The sequence below is a fragment of the Nipponia nippon genome, unplaced genomic scaffold (assembly GCF_047370975.1).
Source record: "Nipponia nippon isolate SJK-2023a ecotype South Korea unplaced genomic scaffold, ASM4737097v1 scaffold_5, whole genome shotgun sequence".
Classification (NCBI taxonomy): Eukaryota; Metazoa; Chordata; class Aves; order Pelecaniformes; family Threskiornithidae; genus Nipponia; species Nipponia nippon.
This window is the reverse complement of record NW_028262369.1, coordinates 34,041,265-34,058,399: the sequence shown is the minus strand read 5'-3', so window position 1 is coordinate 34,058,399 and position 17,135 is coordinate 34,041,265. Positions and strand designations below refer to the sequence as shown.

Below are 17,135 nucleotides of genomic sequence, written 5' to 3'. Positions count from 1 at the left end.
TGGTTTATTTACACTGGAAAGTGAATTCTGGTACAAGTCACTTTAATAATAAAACATTAGTTAAAAAAGGCTTTTACCTTTCGTGCTCTCACAATTAAAGCAGACAAAATTTTTCTTCCACTTTCAGCAAGAAATATTCTGTTTGCTGTTTCTGAAAGAATTATCTAGAAAAGATTTCAGAAAATATAGACATATTCATTCACAGGTTATACTAAGTGACCTTAAACATCAATCAAATTTAATATAATTATAACCACGAGTATAGTAGGCCAGTTTTTAATAAGCCTTTGGTGCAAAGGTTCCAAAGCTAATCACAAAACTGGGACTCCTCTGCAAATACGTCCCATTTTAGAATTATAGAAATGTAAAAGCAACAAGAAAATATTTAATTACAGAATATGTTATAACAATGCTTGTACAGGTAGTGCATTGATAGTTTCAATGCCATGTACTTCAAGCTTAACAAGATAGACAGAAAAATCATTCTCCTTACTATTTACCTGAAAAGCTTGTCGAATACAATGAAGCTTAGCAAGGAAGTCACTGTCTCCTAGACATTCAAACATTTCGGTCCTATATAAAATAGAAAAGTTTTCAAAGACCATTAAAAAAAGAAGCACAAGAAAATTCAACTAAGTCTAATTCCTAGAAAAAATACCTAGTACAAGTAACTTCTAAAAAATGAGTTCTATATAGAATATTTAACTTTAATTCTTGCTTTTCTTGGAAATAATTAAGTAGACATAAATCAATACCTTAACACTCGTGAATAAATTTTGCCTTCTTCTGCTAAGTGCATAGCTTCTTCATACAATGGGCAATGGCAAAGGGAATCTAGACCATATGTATTGCGAATCTCTCTGTGCTCTGTAAGCTGAAAAAAAATTTTTTTGAAGTTCATTAAAGAGATATATCTTTACAAAAATTATGTTAGCAAACAAATTAAAGAAGTTTTCCTGATATTCTAGTGAAAGATGTATCCTTTTCCACATCTGCTTAAAACAAAGGGTCAACACTCAACTAGTAAACAGAAGAGAAACACCACACTGTTAACAAGACTGTTACTTTGTAACTTTTAAAATCTGAACTCTAGAGTTTCAGGCTTCAAGTTTCAAAAGTTTAATTATTAAAATGCAGGCAGCTTAGTTTTGTTTTTAATTTGCCTAGTAAAGTTTTTAATTTCCCTAGTTAAATCTAATGGATCTCAAAGCTGTTTAAAAAAAAATTGTCAGAACGCAAAGTAGAGATGATTGCATCATGCAAATCTTTAGGAAGCTGGAAATAGTAACGTCCTCCCACCCCTGTTTTTGTTTCACTGGTAAATATGTCTGCTAGTTACCAAAGCATATCGTATGAAGCATAAGAATCCAGCATTTTACTACAGGCTCCCAAAAAGGTTTTCATTATTGGCGGTTTTAATTTTGTAGTTATCACATACATTAACATCAACTCATAGACATTTTCAGAGCAAGAAAAACCAAAATCAGATTAAGAAATCGAAGCACATAAATACTAGAGAACTCCTGTTTACAGGATATCATATTTAATCCACAAAACAATAGCTAGCTACAATTTCCACTACAAACATTACCTCATATTATTAATGATTCCAAAAAAATCAGAGGCTTACACATCCTTCAGTTTAGTTAATTACTACAAAATGAATTCTAACTATTTTTTTTAATCCTTTTTTTTTTTTTAATATCCTGCATGAGGGAAACAAACCTGTGCTTCTAGGCTATAAAAACAGAGCTTAGAAACATCTTTAAAAAATAATTCTCACAATAATTGAACTATATAAAAACAGTTACCCTATATCTTAGCAAGATTAAAAAAATCAGATTAAAATGTAACTTTATGTTAAACTGTCATTAAAATTTTCAAAGAAATATATGCTGAAAAGTTTTTCCTATCACTGAGGACATACAGGCAAGTGCTGGCATGAGACTTCATAAAGACATTAAGAAGTATGCTTCCAGTGTGTCTTCTCCACACACTTTAGTTGAGCCAATTACAGCAACAACAGTTTGGCCAAGTAGGCTTGCCTGCTAAAGGGAAGAATATTAGCACGTGCTAATACTTATTTTTGTCCATGTAAACATTTAAGCCCATGAATAAGTTACAGAAATTTCAGTACAGAGTTGGTGTTCTGACAAGCGTCACACATTGTTAGATGATATGTATTTGCTGGAACTTACACTGATGTTTTGAATCACTCATACCAGCATCTTTTTACTGTAAGCAAATACATACAATTCCTTTCACAAAATTGTCAGGTTCCATTTTAAATTGACTTGTTTGAGTAAAAAGAAAAAATAAAATCTGTATTCCTATACAGCTTTCTATAGAGTTCTTGAGACTCAAGTGCTGGGATGATAGCTAGGGAATAAGTGAAGGAATAAGGTCAACAAAATGTTATACTTAAATGAGTAATGTACACTTTCAGCTTGAAAGTATTTCCATTTTAGAAGTATGTATTTGTTTATCAGTTGTTTTGCTTGGAAGAACAGAGTAGAATAAGTTGACTTCCTAAAAAAGATCTACAGCTATTAAGGCCAAAGATTTTATTCCAATTTAACAATATTAATCATAGCACCAAATTGTGGTTTGGATTCGCTAATTCAAAACGCCCACCTGAAAATTTATGTTCTTATTAAACAAAGGAAGCCACACAGCTTTTAATGGAAAATATATGTGAAAATATATAGGAAGGAATAATTTAACCAACTGGAAGAAACAGAAATATATTGATTTCTTTCAGATATAAGAAATCAATATACATACAGACACACACACACACACATACACGTGTATATATAGTGTAATAGTTAGAACAGGTATAAACAAGAACAAGTGAGAAATCTTTACTCCAGAATTTGTTTTTCTACATTATGGTTAAGAAAGTATTAACTGTGGAACAATACATACATATTTTCCAAAATAAAGACCAAAACAGAACATAAATAAGTACACTAATTTATTTCTTACCTGATCCAGCTATTACTGAAGCCATAAAACATTCCATTTACTTTATTTCATTTGCAAAGCATGAGAAGAAATAGGTTGTGAACACATATGCACTTTGTAAACAGCTGTCCCTCTCTTGGAGGTTATCATTTCTGTGGTAAAAGGGATTATATTAGTTTTCTCTAGTGAACTTCAGGCAAATCTCCTTCTTCAGATATTTAAGCAAATTGACTGACTGTGACTGAATTAGGACTCGTGATCTCTACAGTTAGATGCAGGTAATCTCCATTTGCTGCCAGCAAGCCTGAGATGTTATCATCTTCAGCCCATGAAGATGCCTGATCATAGCCATTGTGGTTACAGATTAGCATAGAATCTGATACCTGAGAGTCTGGTGAGGCCTTTGATTATATTTAGCTTTTTTTTTTTCTTTAAACTTCCTCTCATGCTAGCAGATGAAATAAAATAGCTGTGTTACTGTTGTAATGCGTATTATTGAGCTCAAACAAAGCAAGCAGTTAAATCAACCAGCTACTAAGCAGAACGGTATAACTATTCTTCTGCTGAGAAGATGGTTTTGATTACAGATTGAAGTTAGTCCCAACCAAGAACATTTGGAAAGGGGGTGCAAATTCCTCTATCACTGACTTCTCTTAGCATGCAAAAAGAGGAGAGGAGAAAAAAAACAAAATAAACTGAAAACCAGAAACTAAAACGACCTCTAAGTTTAACTAGAAAAGGTGATTTCCAGACAATCGTAATGCTCCTGGCATCATCATGGATTTTCTTTTGATGCTGTCTAGTATTTAAAAATATATTTATATACAAATATTTTATACGTAGATACAAACAATGTATATATATGTAACATAAAGTATTATATTTTAAACGGTCTTGCAAACATTCAGTAATGGCCATTCTTTTTGAGATGAAATAAGGTGAAAGCTTGCCTATATAAACATCCTGCTTCAAAATAAAATTAGTTGAAGATGCTCCAAACACACATGCACATTTCTAACATAGCAGAGTTCAGCTATTAGAAGAATGGACAAATGATATACAATGTTTAACAACATGCAGAGCATACAACATTTTCTAGATAAGAACTTCTCAAACTGACATCAAAAGGAAAATTAACTCTTTCTTGTAAAAGTCTCCAAGGACTTGTTATGTTTGAGGAAAATGGTGGAGAGAAAGGTTAGTTTTAAATGAGATGGTTCACTATAACTACCTTATATTAATTGGCATGCATTCGTGATATGCATTCAGGTACCTGCTTTTTACCGCACTATGTGCCCCTTTGCACTGCATAACTTTCCTCAACATTGGTTCAGTATTTATCAAAAATTAGCAGAAAGCCCCAGCATCCCACATCTTGTCATCACAGTAAGTTGGACTCTTGAAGCTCCTTGAGTCCTTTCTTGCCACTCTGTAGTGAACCCTTCTTTGCACAGTTACTGCCATTCTGAAACTCTTAATGCACCACTAACAATGAAAACGTCGTCCATGCACAGCTACCGAAAGTGCTGGTAGTTGTGAGTAACACGGAGGCTTGTGACGATGGACCTGACGTGCCAGCCTCTAAACATCTGCTATTTCCTCAGTGCCATGTGGGTTACATGAAGAAGAATATGAAAATGCAGACAAAGAAGAGTTGAAAAGATGTATCACCCTATAGCAGCAATCTAATCTTGTAATGCTTTACTTCTACCCATTCAAGACTCAAAAGAGTAGTTGGTGACCACTGCACAGGACATTTATGATGACCTGCAGTGGATACCTAACTTCATTATGTTGAAATAATATGTACGTCTTCAAAACTCCAAAGCTTGGAGTGATAACTTGTGTCTCTACACACAGTGCTGCAAAGCAGCCTCTGAAGATTACAACATGGATTGTTTTTGTTCAGATGCTAATCAGTTTTCTCTGGACAGTTCCGCTTTAAGGCTGCATCTGCCAGTAAAGAGATGCTGAAACCATTTTTGTAAAGCATCAAACCTCTGGAACTTGCAGTAGTTTTTCAGCCTGGGGTTCCCTGACTGCTCTGGTCTAATAAACACACTCCGTACTCTTATCTGACACCCACAAGTTGTTTCTTAATAAGTAGAAAAAAATTCTCAGCTGTGCATCAAGACCTTATTGACTACAAAAATAACCACCTACATGAATGTAACAAAAATAAACAATGCTAGACCTTTTAGGAATTCTTGCTTGCTCCCCCTAATAAAAAGGTCAATTTACTGGCACAGTCAACATTCCTTACATTCTGAGAAACTATGCTTATCCTATATTAAAAAGGATGATGATGATGATCTCTTTCTCTGGGTATCTTTTAAAAGAAGATTTTAAAAAAAAAAAAAACATCAGCAGCTGCAGGATGAGTGTGAAACGTTTTGGGAGTTGGAAGGTGTGATGGTGGTTACTAACCAGAACATTTGAGAAGGTACTTTAATAAACTGAAATGATAAAGTGGTGCATTCTTCCTAATATCTGGCAGAGAACAGGAAGGAAGTTCATGTAGTTTCAGGAGCTCCTTCTATACTTACTTGTATATATTACAAGACATCTTATACATTTTCTTTGAGGAAAACACATTCAGAACATGATTTTATCTGAATTATTGCTGCAACTTTATTAATTTTAAGCATAATGAAGAACGTGAATTCACTATGTTGTGTGCATCAGTGGTAGTACTACTCCTTGCCAGGCAGAATAATCCTAGGCTATGTGCTGTGTCTGGTACATAGGCTTTTCCCTACATAATATCTACATGGAGGTATTACGGTACAAAAATTAGTTCAGTGCTAATATATGGGATTTGTTACAAAAATTATTTCCCAAGAATTAAAAACTGTATAGTATGAGCAGTCAGCGTATAGGAACACACGGGCTATTACATGAAACTCCTCTTTGTCCTAGAAGTGAAAACATTTAATATACTAGGCAAATACCACACATAGCTAAGGTTTCTGTCAGAGGACAAGGATCAACTCCAGATTTTTTTATTTTATTATTATTTTTAAAGCTTTTAGAGCACGATTTAATGACTTGTTGGCCTAAGTTCTCCTATTCATAGCCATGCAGCAAGCAACGACAGTTGTCCTTGGAGGGAATCAAAGGAATCCGGTTCTCGTTGACCACTCTTCATTGCCACATGGAAAACCTTTCCCCACAATGCAATCTTTTTAACTGGGACTACATCTATTAGGACGCAGGAGACAAAGAATGGAGAAAAAAAACCCAAAACAAAACAGCACGAAGCATGAAGTTCGAGAAATTTGTTAGAAAGGACATAGGAATGGGAGGTGTTTCCCAGAGTTGAACAGAACTTTTCTGTTGCCTACACCACCACCGACATTTATTGGGAGGTGGAAAGCTTCTCATGATGATATGAATAGACAACCTTTATTACTGGATATCATGCTTCACTGGACACCACGAAATCTTTTGAGTTTGCCCAGAGTAGCAGGCAGTGGTTAGTGGCGCTTCAGGTACAGGTTCTTCAAAGAAATAGTATTACTGTTAGCAGAATGAAAGACTACAGGGATTAATTCTTTCCTCTCTTTCTGCATGTGTTTTAAGACTATAAATACGAGGCACCTCCATACCTCATTAAAGTTGTTAGAATAGGGAGCTCCTTACAAGCTGCTACCCAGGGCATGCTAGACTGCATGACTGCTGTACTACATTTGTTTCTGAGGTAAGACAATAACCCACATCAAATTTGACAGATGACATGAACGTGGAGGAAGCGACCAGGATGAGAAGATCAGATTAGTGATTGTGGTCACACTTCTGAAGGCAGTCAGAATACAGGAGGGCATGTCTCTGATTTTTGTGATGAAACAGGAGAAAACCAAACTAAACACTTCACTTATAAATGCTATAGGAATGCACCTTACTATTACTTGCCAACATTATTCCCTCTGGTATTCCCTATTTCAGGAAAGGAATAAAACATCTATCTGGACACCAGGAAAAAGGTAATGCTACCTTTCAGTAGGTAGGCAGGGCTCTTTTTGAGCACTTTCTGAATCTAAAATTCAATTTCAGTCACTTTGAAGGCTTTGGTGCCATATACAAATAATTACAGGCATACAAAGACTGATGTTCTTTCCCTGTTATCAAAGCCTGCTGCTTCCTGCACTGTTTTGTTTTAATAGATTTCAACTGAGAAAGAGACAACCTTAGTAAAGGAATTACTGATAAAAAAAGAGCAGCTAAGGCTTTATTCACAAGTCTAAAAAAAAAAAATCTCCTAAGCTTTGGATTGAGTTAACATTTTAATAAAGAAAGCAAAGCTTTTTTGGTAATAGAACTACAGATTCAGCTCTAGTCAAGATATGAAAATAAGACATGATAAATGCATGTGCACTGACAATGGAGAGGCAGCAACAAAGCTCACTGTCAGGGAGAGCAGGAAAGAACTTCTATAGGAAAGATGGAAAAGAAGCCAAGAAAAAGAGGGTAGAGACCTTCATCTGGCACACTCACTGCTGTATTCTTGCCAAAGGTGGCAGCTATTTTGATCACACAGTAGGTGAGACAGCAAGAATATTAAAAGGATACTAACCCTCATAATCACAAATTGATGAGAGATGGTCTCAAATAGGGAAGAAAATACCATTATTTATCACAGTACATAGTATCGATAACTTAATTAGGGCAAATGGTTGTGCTTACCATCCCTTCTGCAGTGCTTCTGAGAGCCTATGTGTGTTTAGGAATGGAAGTCTGTCTGGGCTTGGGGATGGCAACTGTCTGTCTAAATCCTTTATAAGGATTCGGGCACTTGTGTATTGTAGGCACAATTCTGTATGAGAAGTCATCAAGTGCATGGTCCTCAGCATCCTCTTGACTATCAGCCACAGCCAAGATGAAGTTTTGGCATACCCTACTGCTATCCTGTAGAGCTCATCAAAACGGCATGTGATTTAAACTCTGCCAACTGTCCCAGTTTTGTACAGTTCTTTTCTTGAAAGCCATCTTCCTATGTTTTGTCCTAATACAACACAGCACAACATTCTTGTTGCCTCCTAAGCAGTATCCCTATCAATTTCCATCAAAACATCTACCTTTGTCTTGTTTTAGGATTCCCTGTGTCTTTGCTGTTCTCTCTCCTGAGGGCAGTGAACTAAATTTGACTTGACTGTGTGTCAGCACTGAACATGGGAATAGCTTCCTGTCTTTAAAACCAGCGTCACACTGCTCCTTGGGACAGGGTGCAATGTAGAAGGAAGATGAGTAACTGTGAACATACAGTTCGTAGTATGATGTGAGCACAAAAAATGCTGCTACTTTGTAATTTCCCAGAAGGTGAAATTACTAATGATTCCAGTAGGGCAAAATCTCACAGCACTATACACACTTACATGAATTTCAGGTTTAAAAACTTTGCTAAAAATTTCTATCAGCACACAGACTGTAGGATAGTTACTAAAATTGTAACTGCAATCAGGGAGCACAGGACAAAAGAAAAACTGCCTATTTGCCCATTAGCTGAGACATATCCAAAGCTGGAAAAGCCTCAAACCTCTTAGCCTGAAACATTCCACTTTTTTGCAAGTGCAAGAATAACAAAATGAAAGAAGCAGATAAGCAAGAAGAAGCTACCTGACACCATCATGTCTAGAATAAAAAAATCTGTTACGTCAATTCTAATCCAGTTACATCAACGTAATCACTGTTCTCTACTAATAGCTGAAATACACTAAGTAGTAGTTATTACTCCTTCTCATTGCCATAGTTATTTGCAGTACTAATTTAAAGCATTTTTCCCCCCAGAGGACAGACAAAACTTTACATCAAGGTAACACTATATTCATAAGAGAAGACCAATTCACAGCTTTATTTTACCTGCACCACACAGCGATGCCCCAGTAGCTACTATTAGAGAGCTAACTGGCCCTGTAATTTAAGCCTAGTGGCTCATATTTAATCCAGAATTTTGATGGTGTTCTGGTTTGAACACCACACTTCAAGTTGTTTATGGCTTTGTTAATCTTCAGGACTCCTTCTATCAGCTCGGAATTTTAATAGGTTCTTCAATAAAATCTGAGAAAGGAGATCAGAGAGCTTGTTCTATCGGCAAAGGTTAGAACAGCTGGAAAGGAAGAGAAAATCTTCGTAACTTTGTTCTGGAAGAAAGAGTTGACAGAAGTGGCTCTAAAGTATCAAAATCTGGAGAATATTTTCAGAATATGTTAAGACAATTCCATTGCCAATTTTGACTCAAACATTTCTGTAGCAAATACTGAGACAATTTAGCTTCAGGATAAGACGGTTATTCCACTGAGGTGATACATCCTGGGGTTTTCAGGGTTTTTTGAGGTTTTTTTGTTTGTTTTTAAGCCAAGGAACACAAATAAGCATAATGGTTTATTCCCATCTCCACATACTTGCAAAAACACTAGGAAAGTTCATAAAAAAAAAAACCAAACCCACCAAAAAAACAGATACAAAGTGTAAAAACTATAATGGTTTACAGCTCCTCTCAAAAGCAGGTAAGAGTTGAAGCAAGCTTGAATTTTGGTCTTGTCCAAATGACAGGAAAGAGTAACCAGTCTCTGTAGACACACTCTTAGTTAGGAATAAATGCTAGGCATACCATCACAACTTAATGTGAATTACTAAATCAAGACAATCACAGTTTAATGTGAATTACTAAATCAAGGTAATTTGTGTCATGGAAAAACAAACCATACAATAGACAGTCAAAAGATAATTGCAAAGAACGTGTATGCAATTTTCTCTTTTTTTATAACTGTCTGAGTTTAGTAGCTTAGTTGTAGTGCATACATAATAGCAATATCTAACACAGAATGTATGTATTGAGACCAACTGCCTTTCCTGTAATTTGGAGAAGAGTGCTATTCAAGATCACTTCAGCTCCTGAGAGGCTATAAAAGGAGATATTCCTCATTCATTTGTGTGTTGCTGTATATAAAATTCTTTCAAATACTTCAAGGGAGCTGGAGCAGATTTCAGCTAATAGACAATGCCCTGCTATCCAAAGTTATTTCTTTATGTATCCTTTGTGGTCATATCCAAGAAGATTGAGGAAAGTTAGATGAAGTATATTATATTGTGCATGGAACGTACTAAAATAGGTAGCTGTCAATTTCTAATAATTTCCTCTCAAAAAAAAATGAAGTCCAAAAAAAGACAAAGCCTTCTTCGTACATCTTTATATTATGGTAAGGGAATAGGAAAAACAAAAAAGAGAATAGAAAAATGCAATTCATGGTGAAAGGAACTACTATAGCCTCAATTGATTGTACTTCTTCACTCATGAAAATCTGATATATTTTTCAAAAGCAACTTCTTTCTAGAAGTTGAAGAAACATTCTGCCAGTGAACAAAAAAAAAAGATAATAAGTAAATTGATCCCAACTTCATTACTTGAACTGCTAGGAAGCTGGTTACAACTAGGCAAGGAAAGCTTCTTTTTTTTCCCCATAAGAAAAATGCACTTTGCTTACAATAATTAGCAAAAAGTTAAGATTCTTCTGTTCACTGTTCAAATAGATGAATGAATCTTTAAAGAAGCAATCTTTGAGAGTCTTACCTCAGCTGTGGAAACAAAGGAGTCGGTTGATGCAATGCTTAATGTATCTCGAAGGCAGAAGTCATCTGTATTATCCTTTACAGTAATGTCTGTATTTTTATCTTTAAAATAAAAAAAAAAAAATCAACCTGATTATTAGACTATCAGAAAATTCCATTTAAGTCTTGAAAGTGTGTTTCATGTATACTTTAATGTAATACTTCATTTGGAAGGCACAACATTGTACTACTTTGAGAGTAAATTCTCCTATGACCTGCTAACATGTATAAAGGTGACTGTATTTTTCCATCTTTAAAGTGGACTTAAAAACATCATCCGCAATGAAGAGAAAAGAAAAAAATATTTCCCCAGGGGTTTTGCCTTTCCTTTGATAGACTTCTGAAGATCTCTCTATCTAAAGATATTACTTTGCTATATTGATCTAAATGCTCTGTTAAGTTTTTAACTTGGCTGTGTCATATAACAAATGCTCAGCGTTTTAGTAACCAAGAAATACTGTTCTAAATAAAAGCTATTAATAAAAAACAGGTTTCAGCTTCACTTGAATTCGTTTCATTTTCTACTTCTCATGCCTTTTTTCACTTGCTGGTTCTTCAGGAGAGCAAGTGAAGTTTTTAATCTCTGTATCCTCTTTCCCCAACAAGCTTTTCCATTGAAATAACACCTCCAGAAGCATTTCCTATAGTACTTGAATTCTTTACGCCTTTAAAATAACTGGTATTTTGTGCTTAAAATCATCTGCAATGCAGTTTCTCTCAGTTTTCCTTTATTTTATTCTCAGATTTCAACTGTTGCACATATTACTAGCATACATGGTTTTGTTTTCACCGTACAGACACACTTTCACATAAGGCAGCAAGGCAGACTTCGGCTTGATGTGCTCCATATTACATTCTCAGTAGAGCACAGGACTTATTTTGGGTTACTTTACCTTCAGACATTACACATGTGTTGCTAAAAGTCTGTTTTATTTCTAACAGTCAGCAGCAACCAGCTACCCAATGTCATCCAGATCTGTTGCTACAGCAATACTTCATAAAAAACACTGTTACATAGTGAAGTGGCCAAATGCCAATATACTGGAATGGTTTACTCATCAATTGAAATGCTACAAATCCACATAACTTAACTATTATTTCAGTGGTTGTTATGGTTTTATTAGTTAGGACTTGGAATGACAGCTCAAAAATTGCACATAATAATAAATATCTGTCTTTGAGACTATTCACTGAGGGGAAAAAATTATTAAAAGTTTGGACAAAGATTTTACTAGATTGAGTTAGGCAGATTCCAACTTGTAATCACAACTTCACCAATATTCATATGAAAGTCTCTGATTTTTTCAGTCATTCTTAACAGTTTGTTCTTTTTTCTGATCTCTTAAAACCAAGAGGAAAAGTACAGCAGCATTCAAGTTGGTTGAGAAACAATCACATACTGGAATTTGAAAAGCTGGAACAGCAAATCAAACTGTGGTTTGTAAAGCATTTGCTTGAGGTCTGGTAAGAGCAGACAAGTAACATGATGTTTCCTTCTTATTGCTAGCTCATAATTTACATTAATCCCCCTCTAATATTACATTAAATGCTTTTCTATTATCACTCTTTCACATAAGCAGTTGCTGAAATGGCAATAATACTGTTAAACATAGGGTACTACAGAGATGTATAGCCTGGGTGCAGATTTTTCCATTGAACCCCTCCTTTTGGCTACGTTGTTTTCCATAATAAATTTGCAATTAAAACAAAAGTTTCTACATCTTACAGTTAGAAAAGCCCTCTAGCACCTGATTCAAGTGCAATCCAAAGAAATATTATTTCCCTGGTCCTCCCAGTCTGTAGGCAACATGCAACACTTACTTCATGAGAAATTAACAGCTACATTCATAAGTAGCAATGCAAATTACAAACTCCCACAACAGTAAAGCGTGGACCATACTGATAAAGATCTTACTGGTGGCTTTAATGAAGATGTTAAGGTAAGGACCCAACTCTTAGGTACACAAAGTGCAGCTGTCAAGTAGCCTCATATATCAACTTATTCACAATCCTAGAATGTCTCCACCACCCTCATAAGGAAGTCTCAACTATGCCATGGACTGAAGCCTCAAGCCTTTGGATATTGTCTGACAATTACTGTGCTGTTGCTGTTAAATGAGAGTTTATAGCCCAATGGCAACCTATCCCCAAACTGACACGCAAGTATTTAACACTAGGCTATGTGATTGATTATATATCAATGAGAATAAGGCTATTTAACTAAAATTTATTCTGCATATATGTAAAAAAATAATTGGTGCAAATGAAGGAACCACAGAGTTTCCAGCCCAGAATACCACAGCATGAGAGGTTCTTCTGTAAAGTTTGCATCCAGCCTGCTACAGATTACATGAAGCTCTTTTGAATACATCTATATTTGCTGAAAAGTCATAATTCCAAGTTTTCTAATATGGGCCTAAAACTGTCACCTAGCCAGTATGTTTTTCACATGTTAGTTGAATATGGAATATCTGCGTTTTCACTCAAAGAAAACTCTCCCTACTACAAAAAAGGCAAAAAATTTGCATGTTATGACAAAAAAAAGGATTAAAAAAGAAGGTTGGTAATGCTGAGTGAAATAATACCTTTGGCAAGTGATATGTGCATACAAAGCACAGCCTCCCCAAAGAAAACAAAACAGCTTTGTCAGCTATTTCTGACTTTCTGGCCACCACCACCCTAATACCTTAAAATACCCTTAGCCAAGCAGCTGCTTATCAATACCCACCCTGTGCAGAGAGCACACTATTATGAAAACGTTAGGGTGAAAATTAAATTACAGCTGGAGCACATACCATGCAAGTACCAGGAGAACATTCTTAGACACCAGAACATGAAAAAAAAGAGACAGCAGCACAATGAGACTCCGGGAATGAACAGCTGCAGGAGGTACCCACCCACCAGCGGCTGCAACTGCTCGTACAGTCATCCCTAGTTCTTATGTAGCCTAATACCTTCAGGAAAGGAATACTAGCGAGTATGTGAGCTTCAAATATACTTTACTTATTTGAGAAGCCACGGAGTTATTTTGGGTTCATTTATATTTGTAAAGAGGATGAAGTAGAGTTTCAGACATGACACTGACAACAGCAATTGCCATACAGACTCTTGGTTGCAGTGCCTTAAAATGCATACGTGGTTCTAAAGTTAAATTAAGTGTACTAAAAAATGTTAAGAATATGGAGTATTGCTAAAGCTTGTGAAATGAATCCTAGCTTTATAAGATTTTGCAAACAACTATCTATTTGAAACTAAGCAGGCTGAAAAAAAAAAAAACCCAAAACCCATAAAAAAAACTGAACAAAGCTACTTTCACATCTATTCACAGAGTACTTACTAATCTAGAATATTTGTCTTTGCTCTGGTACGTTCATGTGGTAAGACAGACCACAAAACTAACCCTCCAAACTCTCAGAGCAATCTGACCTTAGAGGTGGAACTGCACACAAATTAACTTTTAAGAATTCAATTAGGAAGTATTCACCTTAACATAATGTTTTTAAATCCTGAAAACTGTTTATATGTTATCTTCCCTCCAACCCTGGATGAAACATGGCATGAGTTCGCAAGTGAGTTTGGCACTTGCATGCAGCAGTTAAAAAAGGAAAGCAGTTACCCACTGGCAAAGAACTCACTGGGGGTTAAGGAATTTAGTTCTCACTGTCACTTTTAGAGCCATGGCTCCCTGTTCTCCCCAGCCCTCCCGCTTCAGTGGCACATCAGTGCAGTTATACATCACAAGCAGGAAAACAAGATGAGAGAGACTTGATAGACTCTGAAGATGAGAAAACCTTACAAAGGAATCCACTTAGGAGAAGTCAGGATACCCCAAGAGCAGGGTCCCAGTATTCTGCCAGGCTACTGCACGGTCAGCCACTGTGGTGTGTGCTAGTCAGGCCCCTTAGATGTGTGGCTTCATGCCTAGACAAAGCAATTACAATAATCAAGTTCAGAGAGCACAGAAGCATGAATTACTACATAATTCAGTTTCAAGAGAATGTGTCACAGTCTTCTAGCTAGTCACAAGCGGCACAGTGGTTTGTCACCACTGTTGCTGAAGCATCCAAAAGCAGCTTTATTTATGTTTATAAATAATCATAACTCAGAGTGTTGACTGAATATTCATTAAAAAAATCATCAGTCCTACCAAGTAGTCACTAATGTATTACATGAAGTCTTACAGGATGCACCTAGAAAGCAGTGACTTTTACTTTATGTCGTAGTTATAAAAAGAAAACAATCCCAACCTTCAGATGGCACCTTCTGACGATGGGGTCGTATAGCAACAGGTTAAAAAAGACAAGCCAAGAATAGAGCAGGGTGCCCACACAGACCATTATGGATTTAACAGTTATTGTTAAATTATGTGTTTACATTCTCCAGCAACACAAATACCTGGGTTCAAGAAAGCGCCTATAGCTGGAGGCATCTCACCTCACTGTGTATAAACAAAGCTGTTACTGATGTCAGCATAAAAATATATTTCAGGTCAGGGTCTTTTAAAAATATCTGACCAAATCTTGTACTCTACCAGTACATCAGTATGTATCACGAGTTAAACATGTCTCATGGTTCTTTCTTGGGACTGCTCTGATGCAAACTGAAGTGACAGATTCCTTTAAAAAAAACCCAAAACAACAGTCCTCCCACCCCTACAAACCCACAAAAAAAACACTCCACTGCTGTACCATCATCCAGCCTGGCTGTCAGTATGTGCTCACACCTCCAGTAGGCCCCTGTTGTGAACACACAGCTTCTGCTCACCAGTATTTAACGAGGAATTCAGCAACCGAAGCAGTGGTCTAATGGAAAGGAACAACTGGGGAAAATGGAGTATGGGACAGCACCAAGTACTCAATATTTGCAATTTCACCTTCCTTCTAGTACTCACAGACTTTTTCAAGGTAAGCTTTGGCTGAGCTAACTGCTGAGGCTTCAAATTATATCCTTAACAAATACCTTAGTAGTTTTCATGCAGAGAATAATCTTCTGGTTTTGTGCAAACAGAAGGCCAAATCTTACTCCTCAGTAAAAGTTGACTCAACAGAGCCTTCATAATTGTTTCCAAGTACAGCTATAATCTTCAAGGTCCACATAAAAGCCTTCCACTACAATACTCTCACACAGTTATAAAAAGGCCCATTCTCCAAGACACTGGATGCTCACCTAATTATCATTATGCAAAACACAAGATGTTCCTCATTCACACTGTGTTCTGTATTTATTACTTTGATGTTACTCTTAAGACAAAAACAGTCCAGATGATTAAAAGCTGAATTAAAAGCATGTGTATAGATGACAGTAATGGATTCTTCATGCTTAAATATAAATAAGTAGAGAATGCATATAAAAATTGAGTAGCACAATCCATTAAGTTTACATACATAAGCAATAAAATCCACCTGAAAACTGAAATGTACTGATTCGCAATATTTGTCATTTGGAAAAAGATGCAACTTGCCTAAAATAACCTTACAGTCTTCAAGAGATTTTCCACATACTTTGGAAAGAAATAATAGCAATTTCTGGGATGTTTATAATAATTTGGTTATTTTCAGACCTTGGAGATACTGACTTTGTCCATAAAGTTATATTATCTGCTGAGCACCACATGTTTAATGATGTATAAAACAAAACAACATGGCTACTGCTCTTATATTCTAAAACAGTAAAATCAAGCACCTTGAATGCTCTCACCTAGCAAAGGTAACGACAGCACAAAATGCTTGTGCATAAGTAATCATTTTAGTCTCTCTAAGTAAAAATCAAATATACCTAAGAAAGGAATTTAAGTATAATTTATTCCCTGTAATCCATAGACACAGGTACATTAAATAACTCAAGAGTATTAAGAAATATTATATAGCTTTGATATTCTGGAATGGTGATAAATCAAATGATTCTTTCAAGATTTAAATCTGCTAAACAACCCTTTCATAAATTTGATAACTGAATTGGAATATTTTCTGATAGTTGCAGTTTTTTTAAGCAAACAAATTATCAAAAGGCTAGAAATGTTATTTTGTTATAGAGAATGTGACCTGTGAAAGCTGTCCCTGCATCACTGTGGCATGCTTTATCGTAAAGCCAAAACCTCAAAATAGAAAGACCTCACCATGAGGAACTCTGCCGTTCAAATCTCAAGGAAGAGACAGAATAAACACATGTGGTGCTAGATGGCTGAAATCTGAATTTGAAGAAAATAAAGCAGTATCTAATGTGTATTTTCTAACCTGAACGAACACATCATATATGCTGACAGCTGAGAAATCAGCTTAGCAAACACAAAATAAATGTATGCATATGTTCACTTCTCTGCTTTACTGCTCTCACTCTGCTTGATATAGACATCTGATTCGGAAACAGATTTGAGATGTATATCCTGTGTAAACTACGTGTCACTGTTAGGTGTCTCCCTATCATACAGCTTTTTGTTTCTTTGAAAATGTAAACTTACTCGTAACTGCACATTATAAGGTTCTACATTTACACAGGGTTACAATTTTCTGCAGCTTCTTTTCTTTACCCTGAAGCTAAAAATCAGTGGATCTTCCCTGATTTTA

The 17,135-nt window shown here is 35.8% G+C and overlaps 1 protein-coding gene across 3 annotated transcripts in view; it reads right to left on the bottom strand.

Moving 5' to 3' along the window:
* MIGA1 (mitoguardin 1) overlaps window positions 1-17,135 on the bottom strand; it is a 43,060-nt gene that overhangs the window by 7,559 nt on the left and 18,366 nt on the right. For all 3 annotated transcript variants that reach the window (XM_087734738.1, XM_087734740.1, XM_087734739.1), the window contains exons 8-11: window positions 10,535-10,635; window positions 756-874; window positions 501-573; window positions 78-164 (exon numbers count right to left, since the gene is read on the bottom strand). In XM_087734738.1, the coding sequence (XP_087590864.1) occupies window positions 78-164; window positions 501-573; window positions 756-874; window positions 10,535-10,635 (380 nt within the window). The remainder of the gene's footprint in view (window positions 1-77; window positions 165-500; window positions 574-755; window positions 875-10,534; window positions 10,636-17,135) is intronic.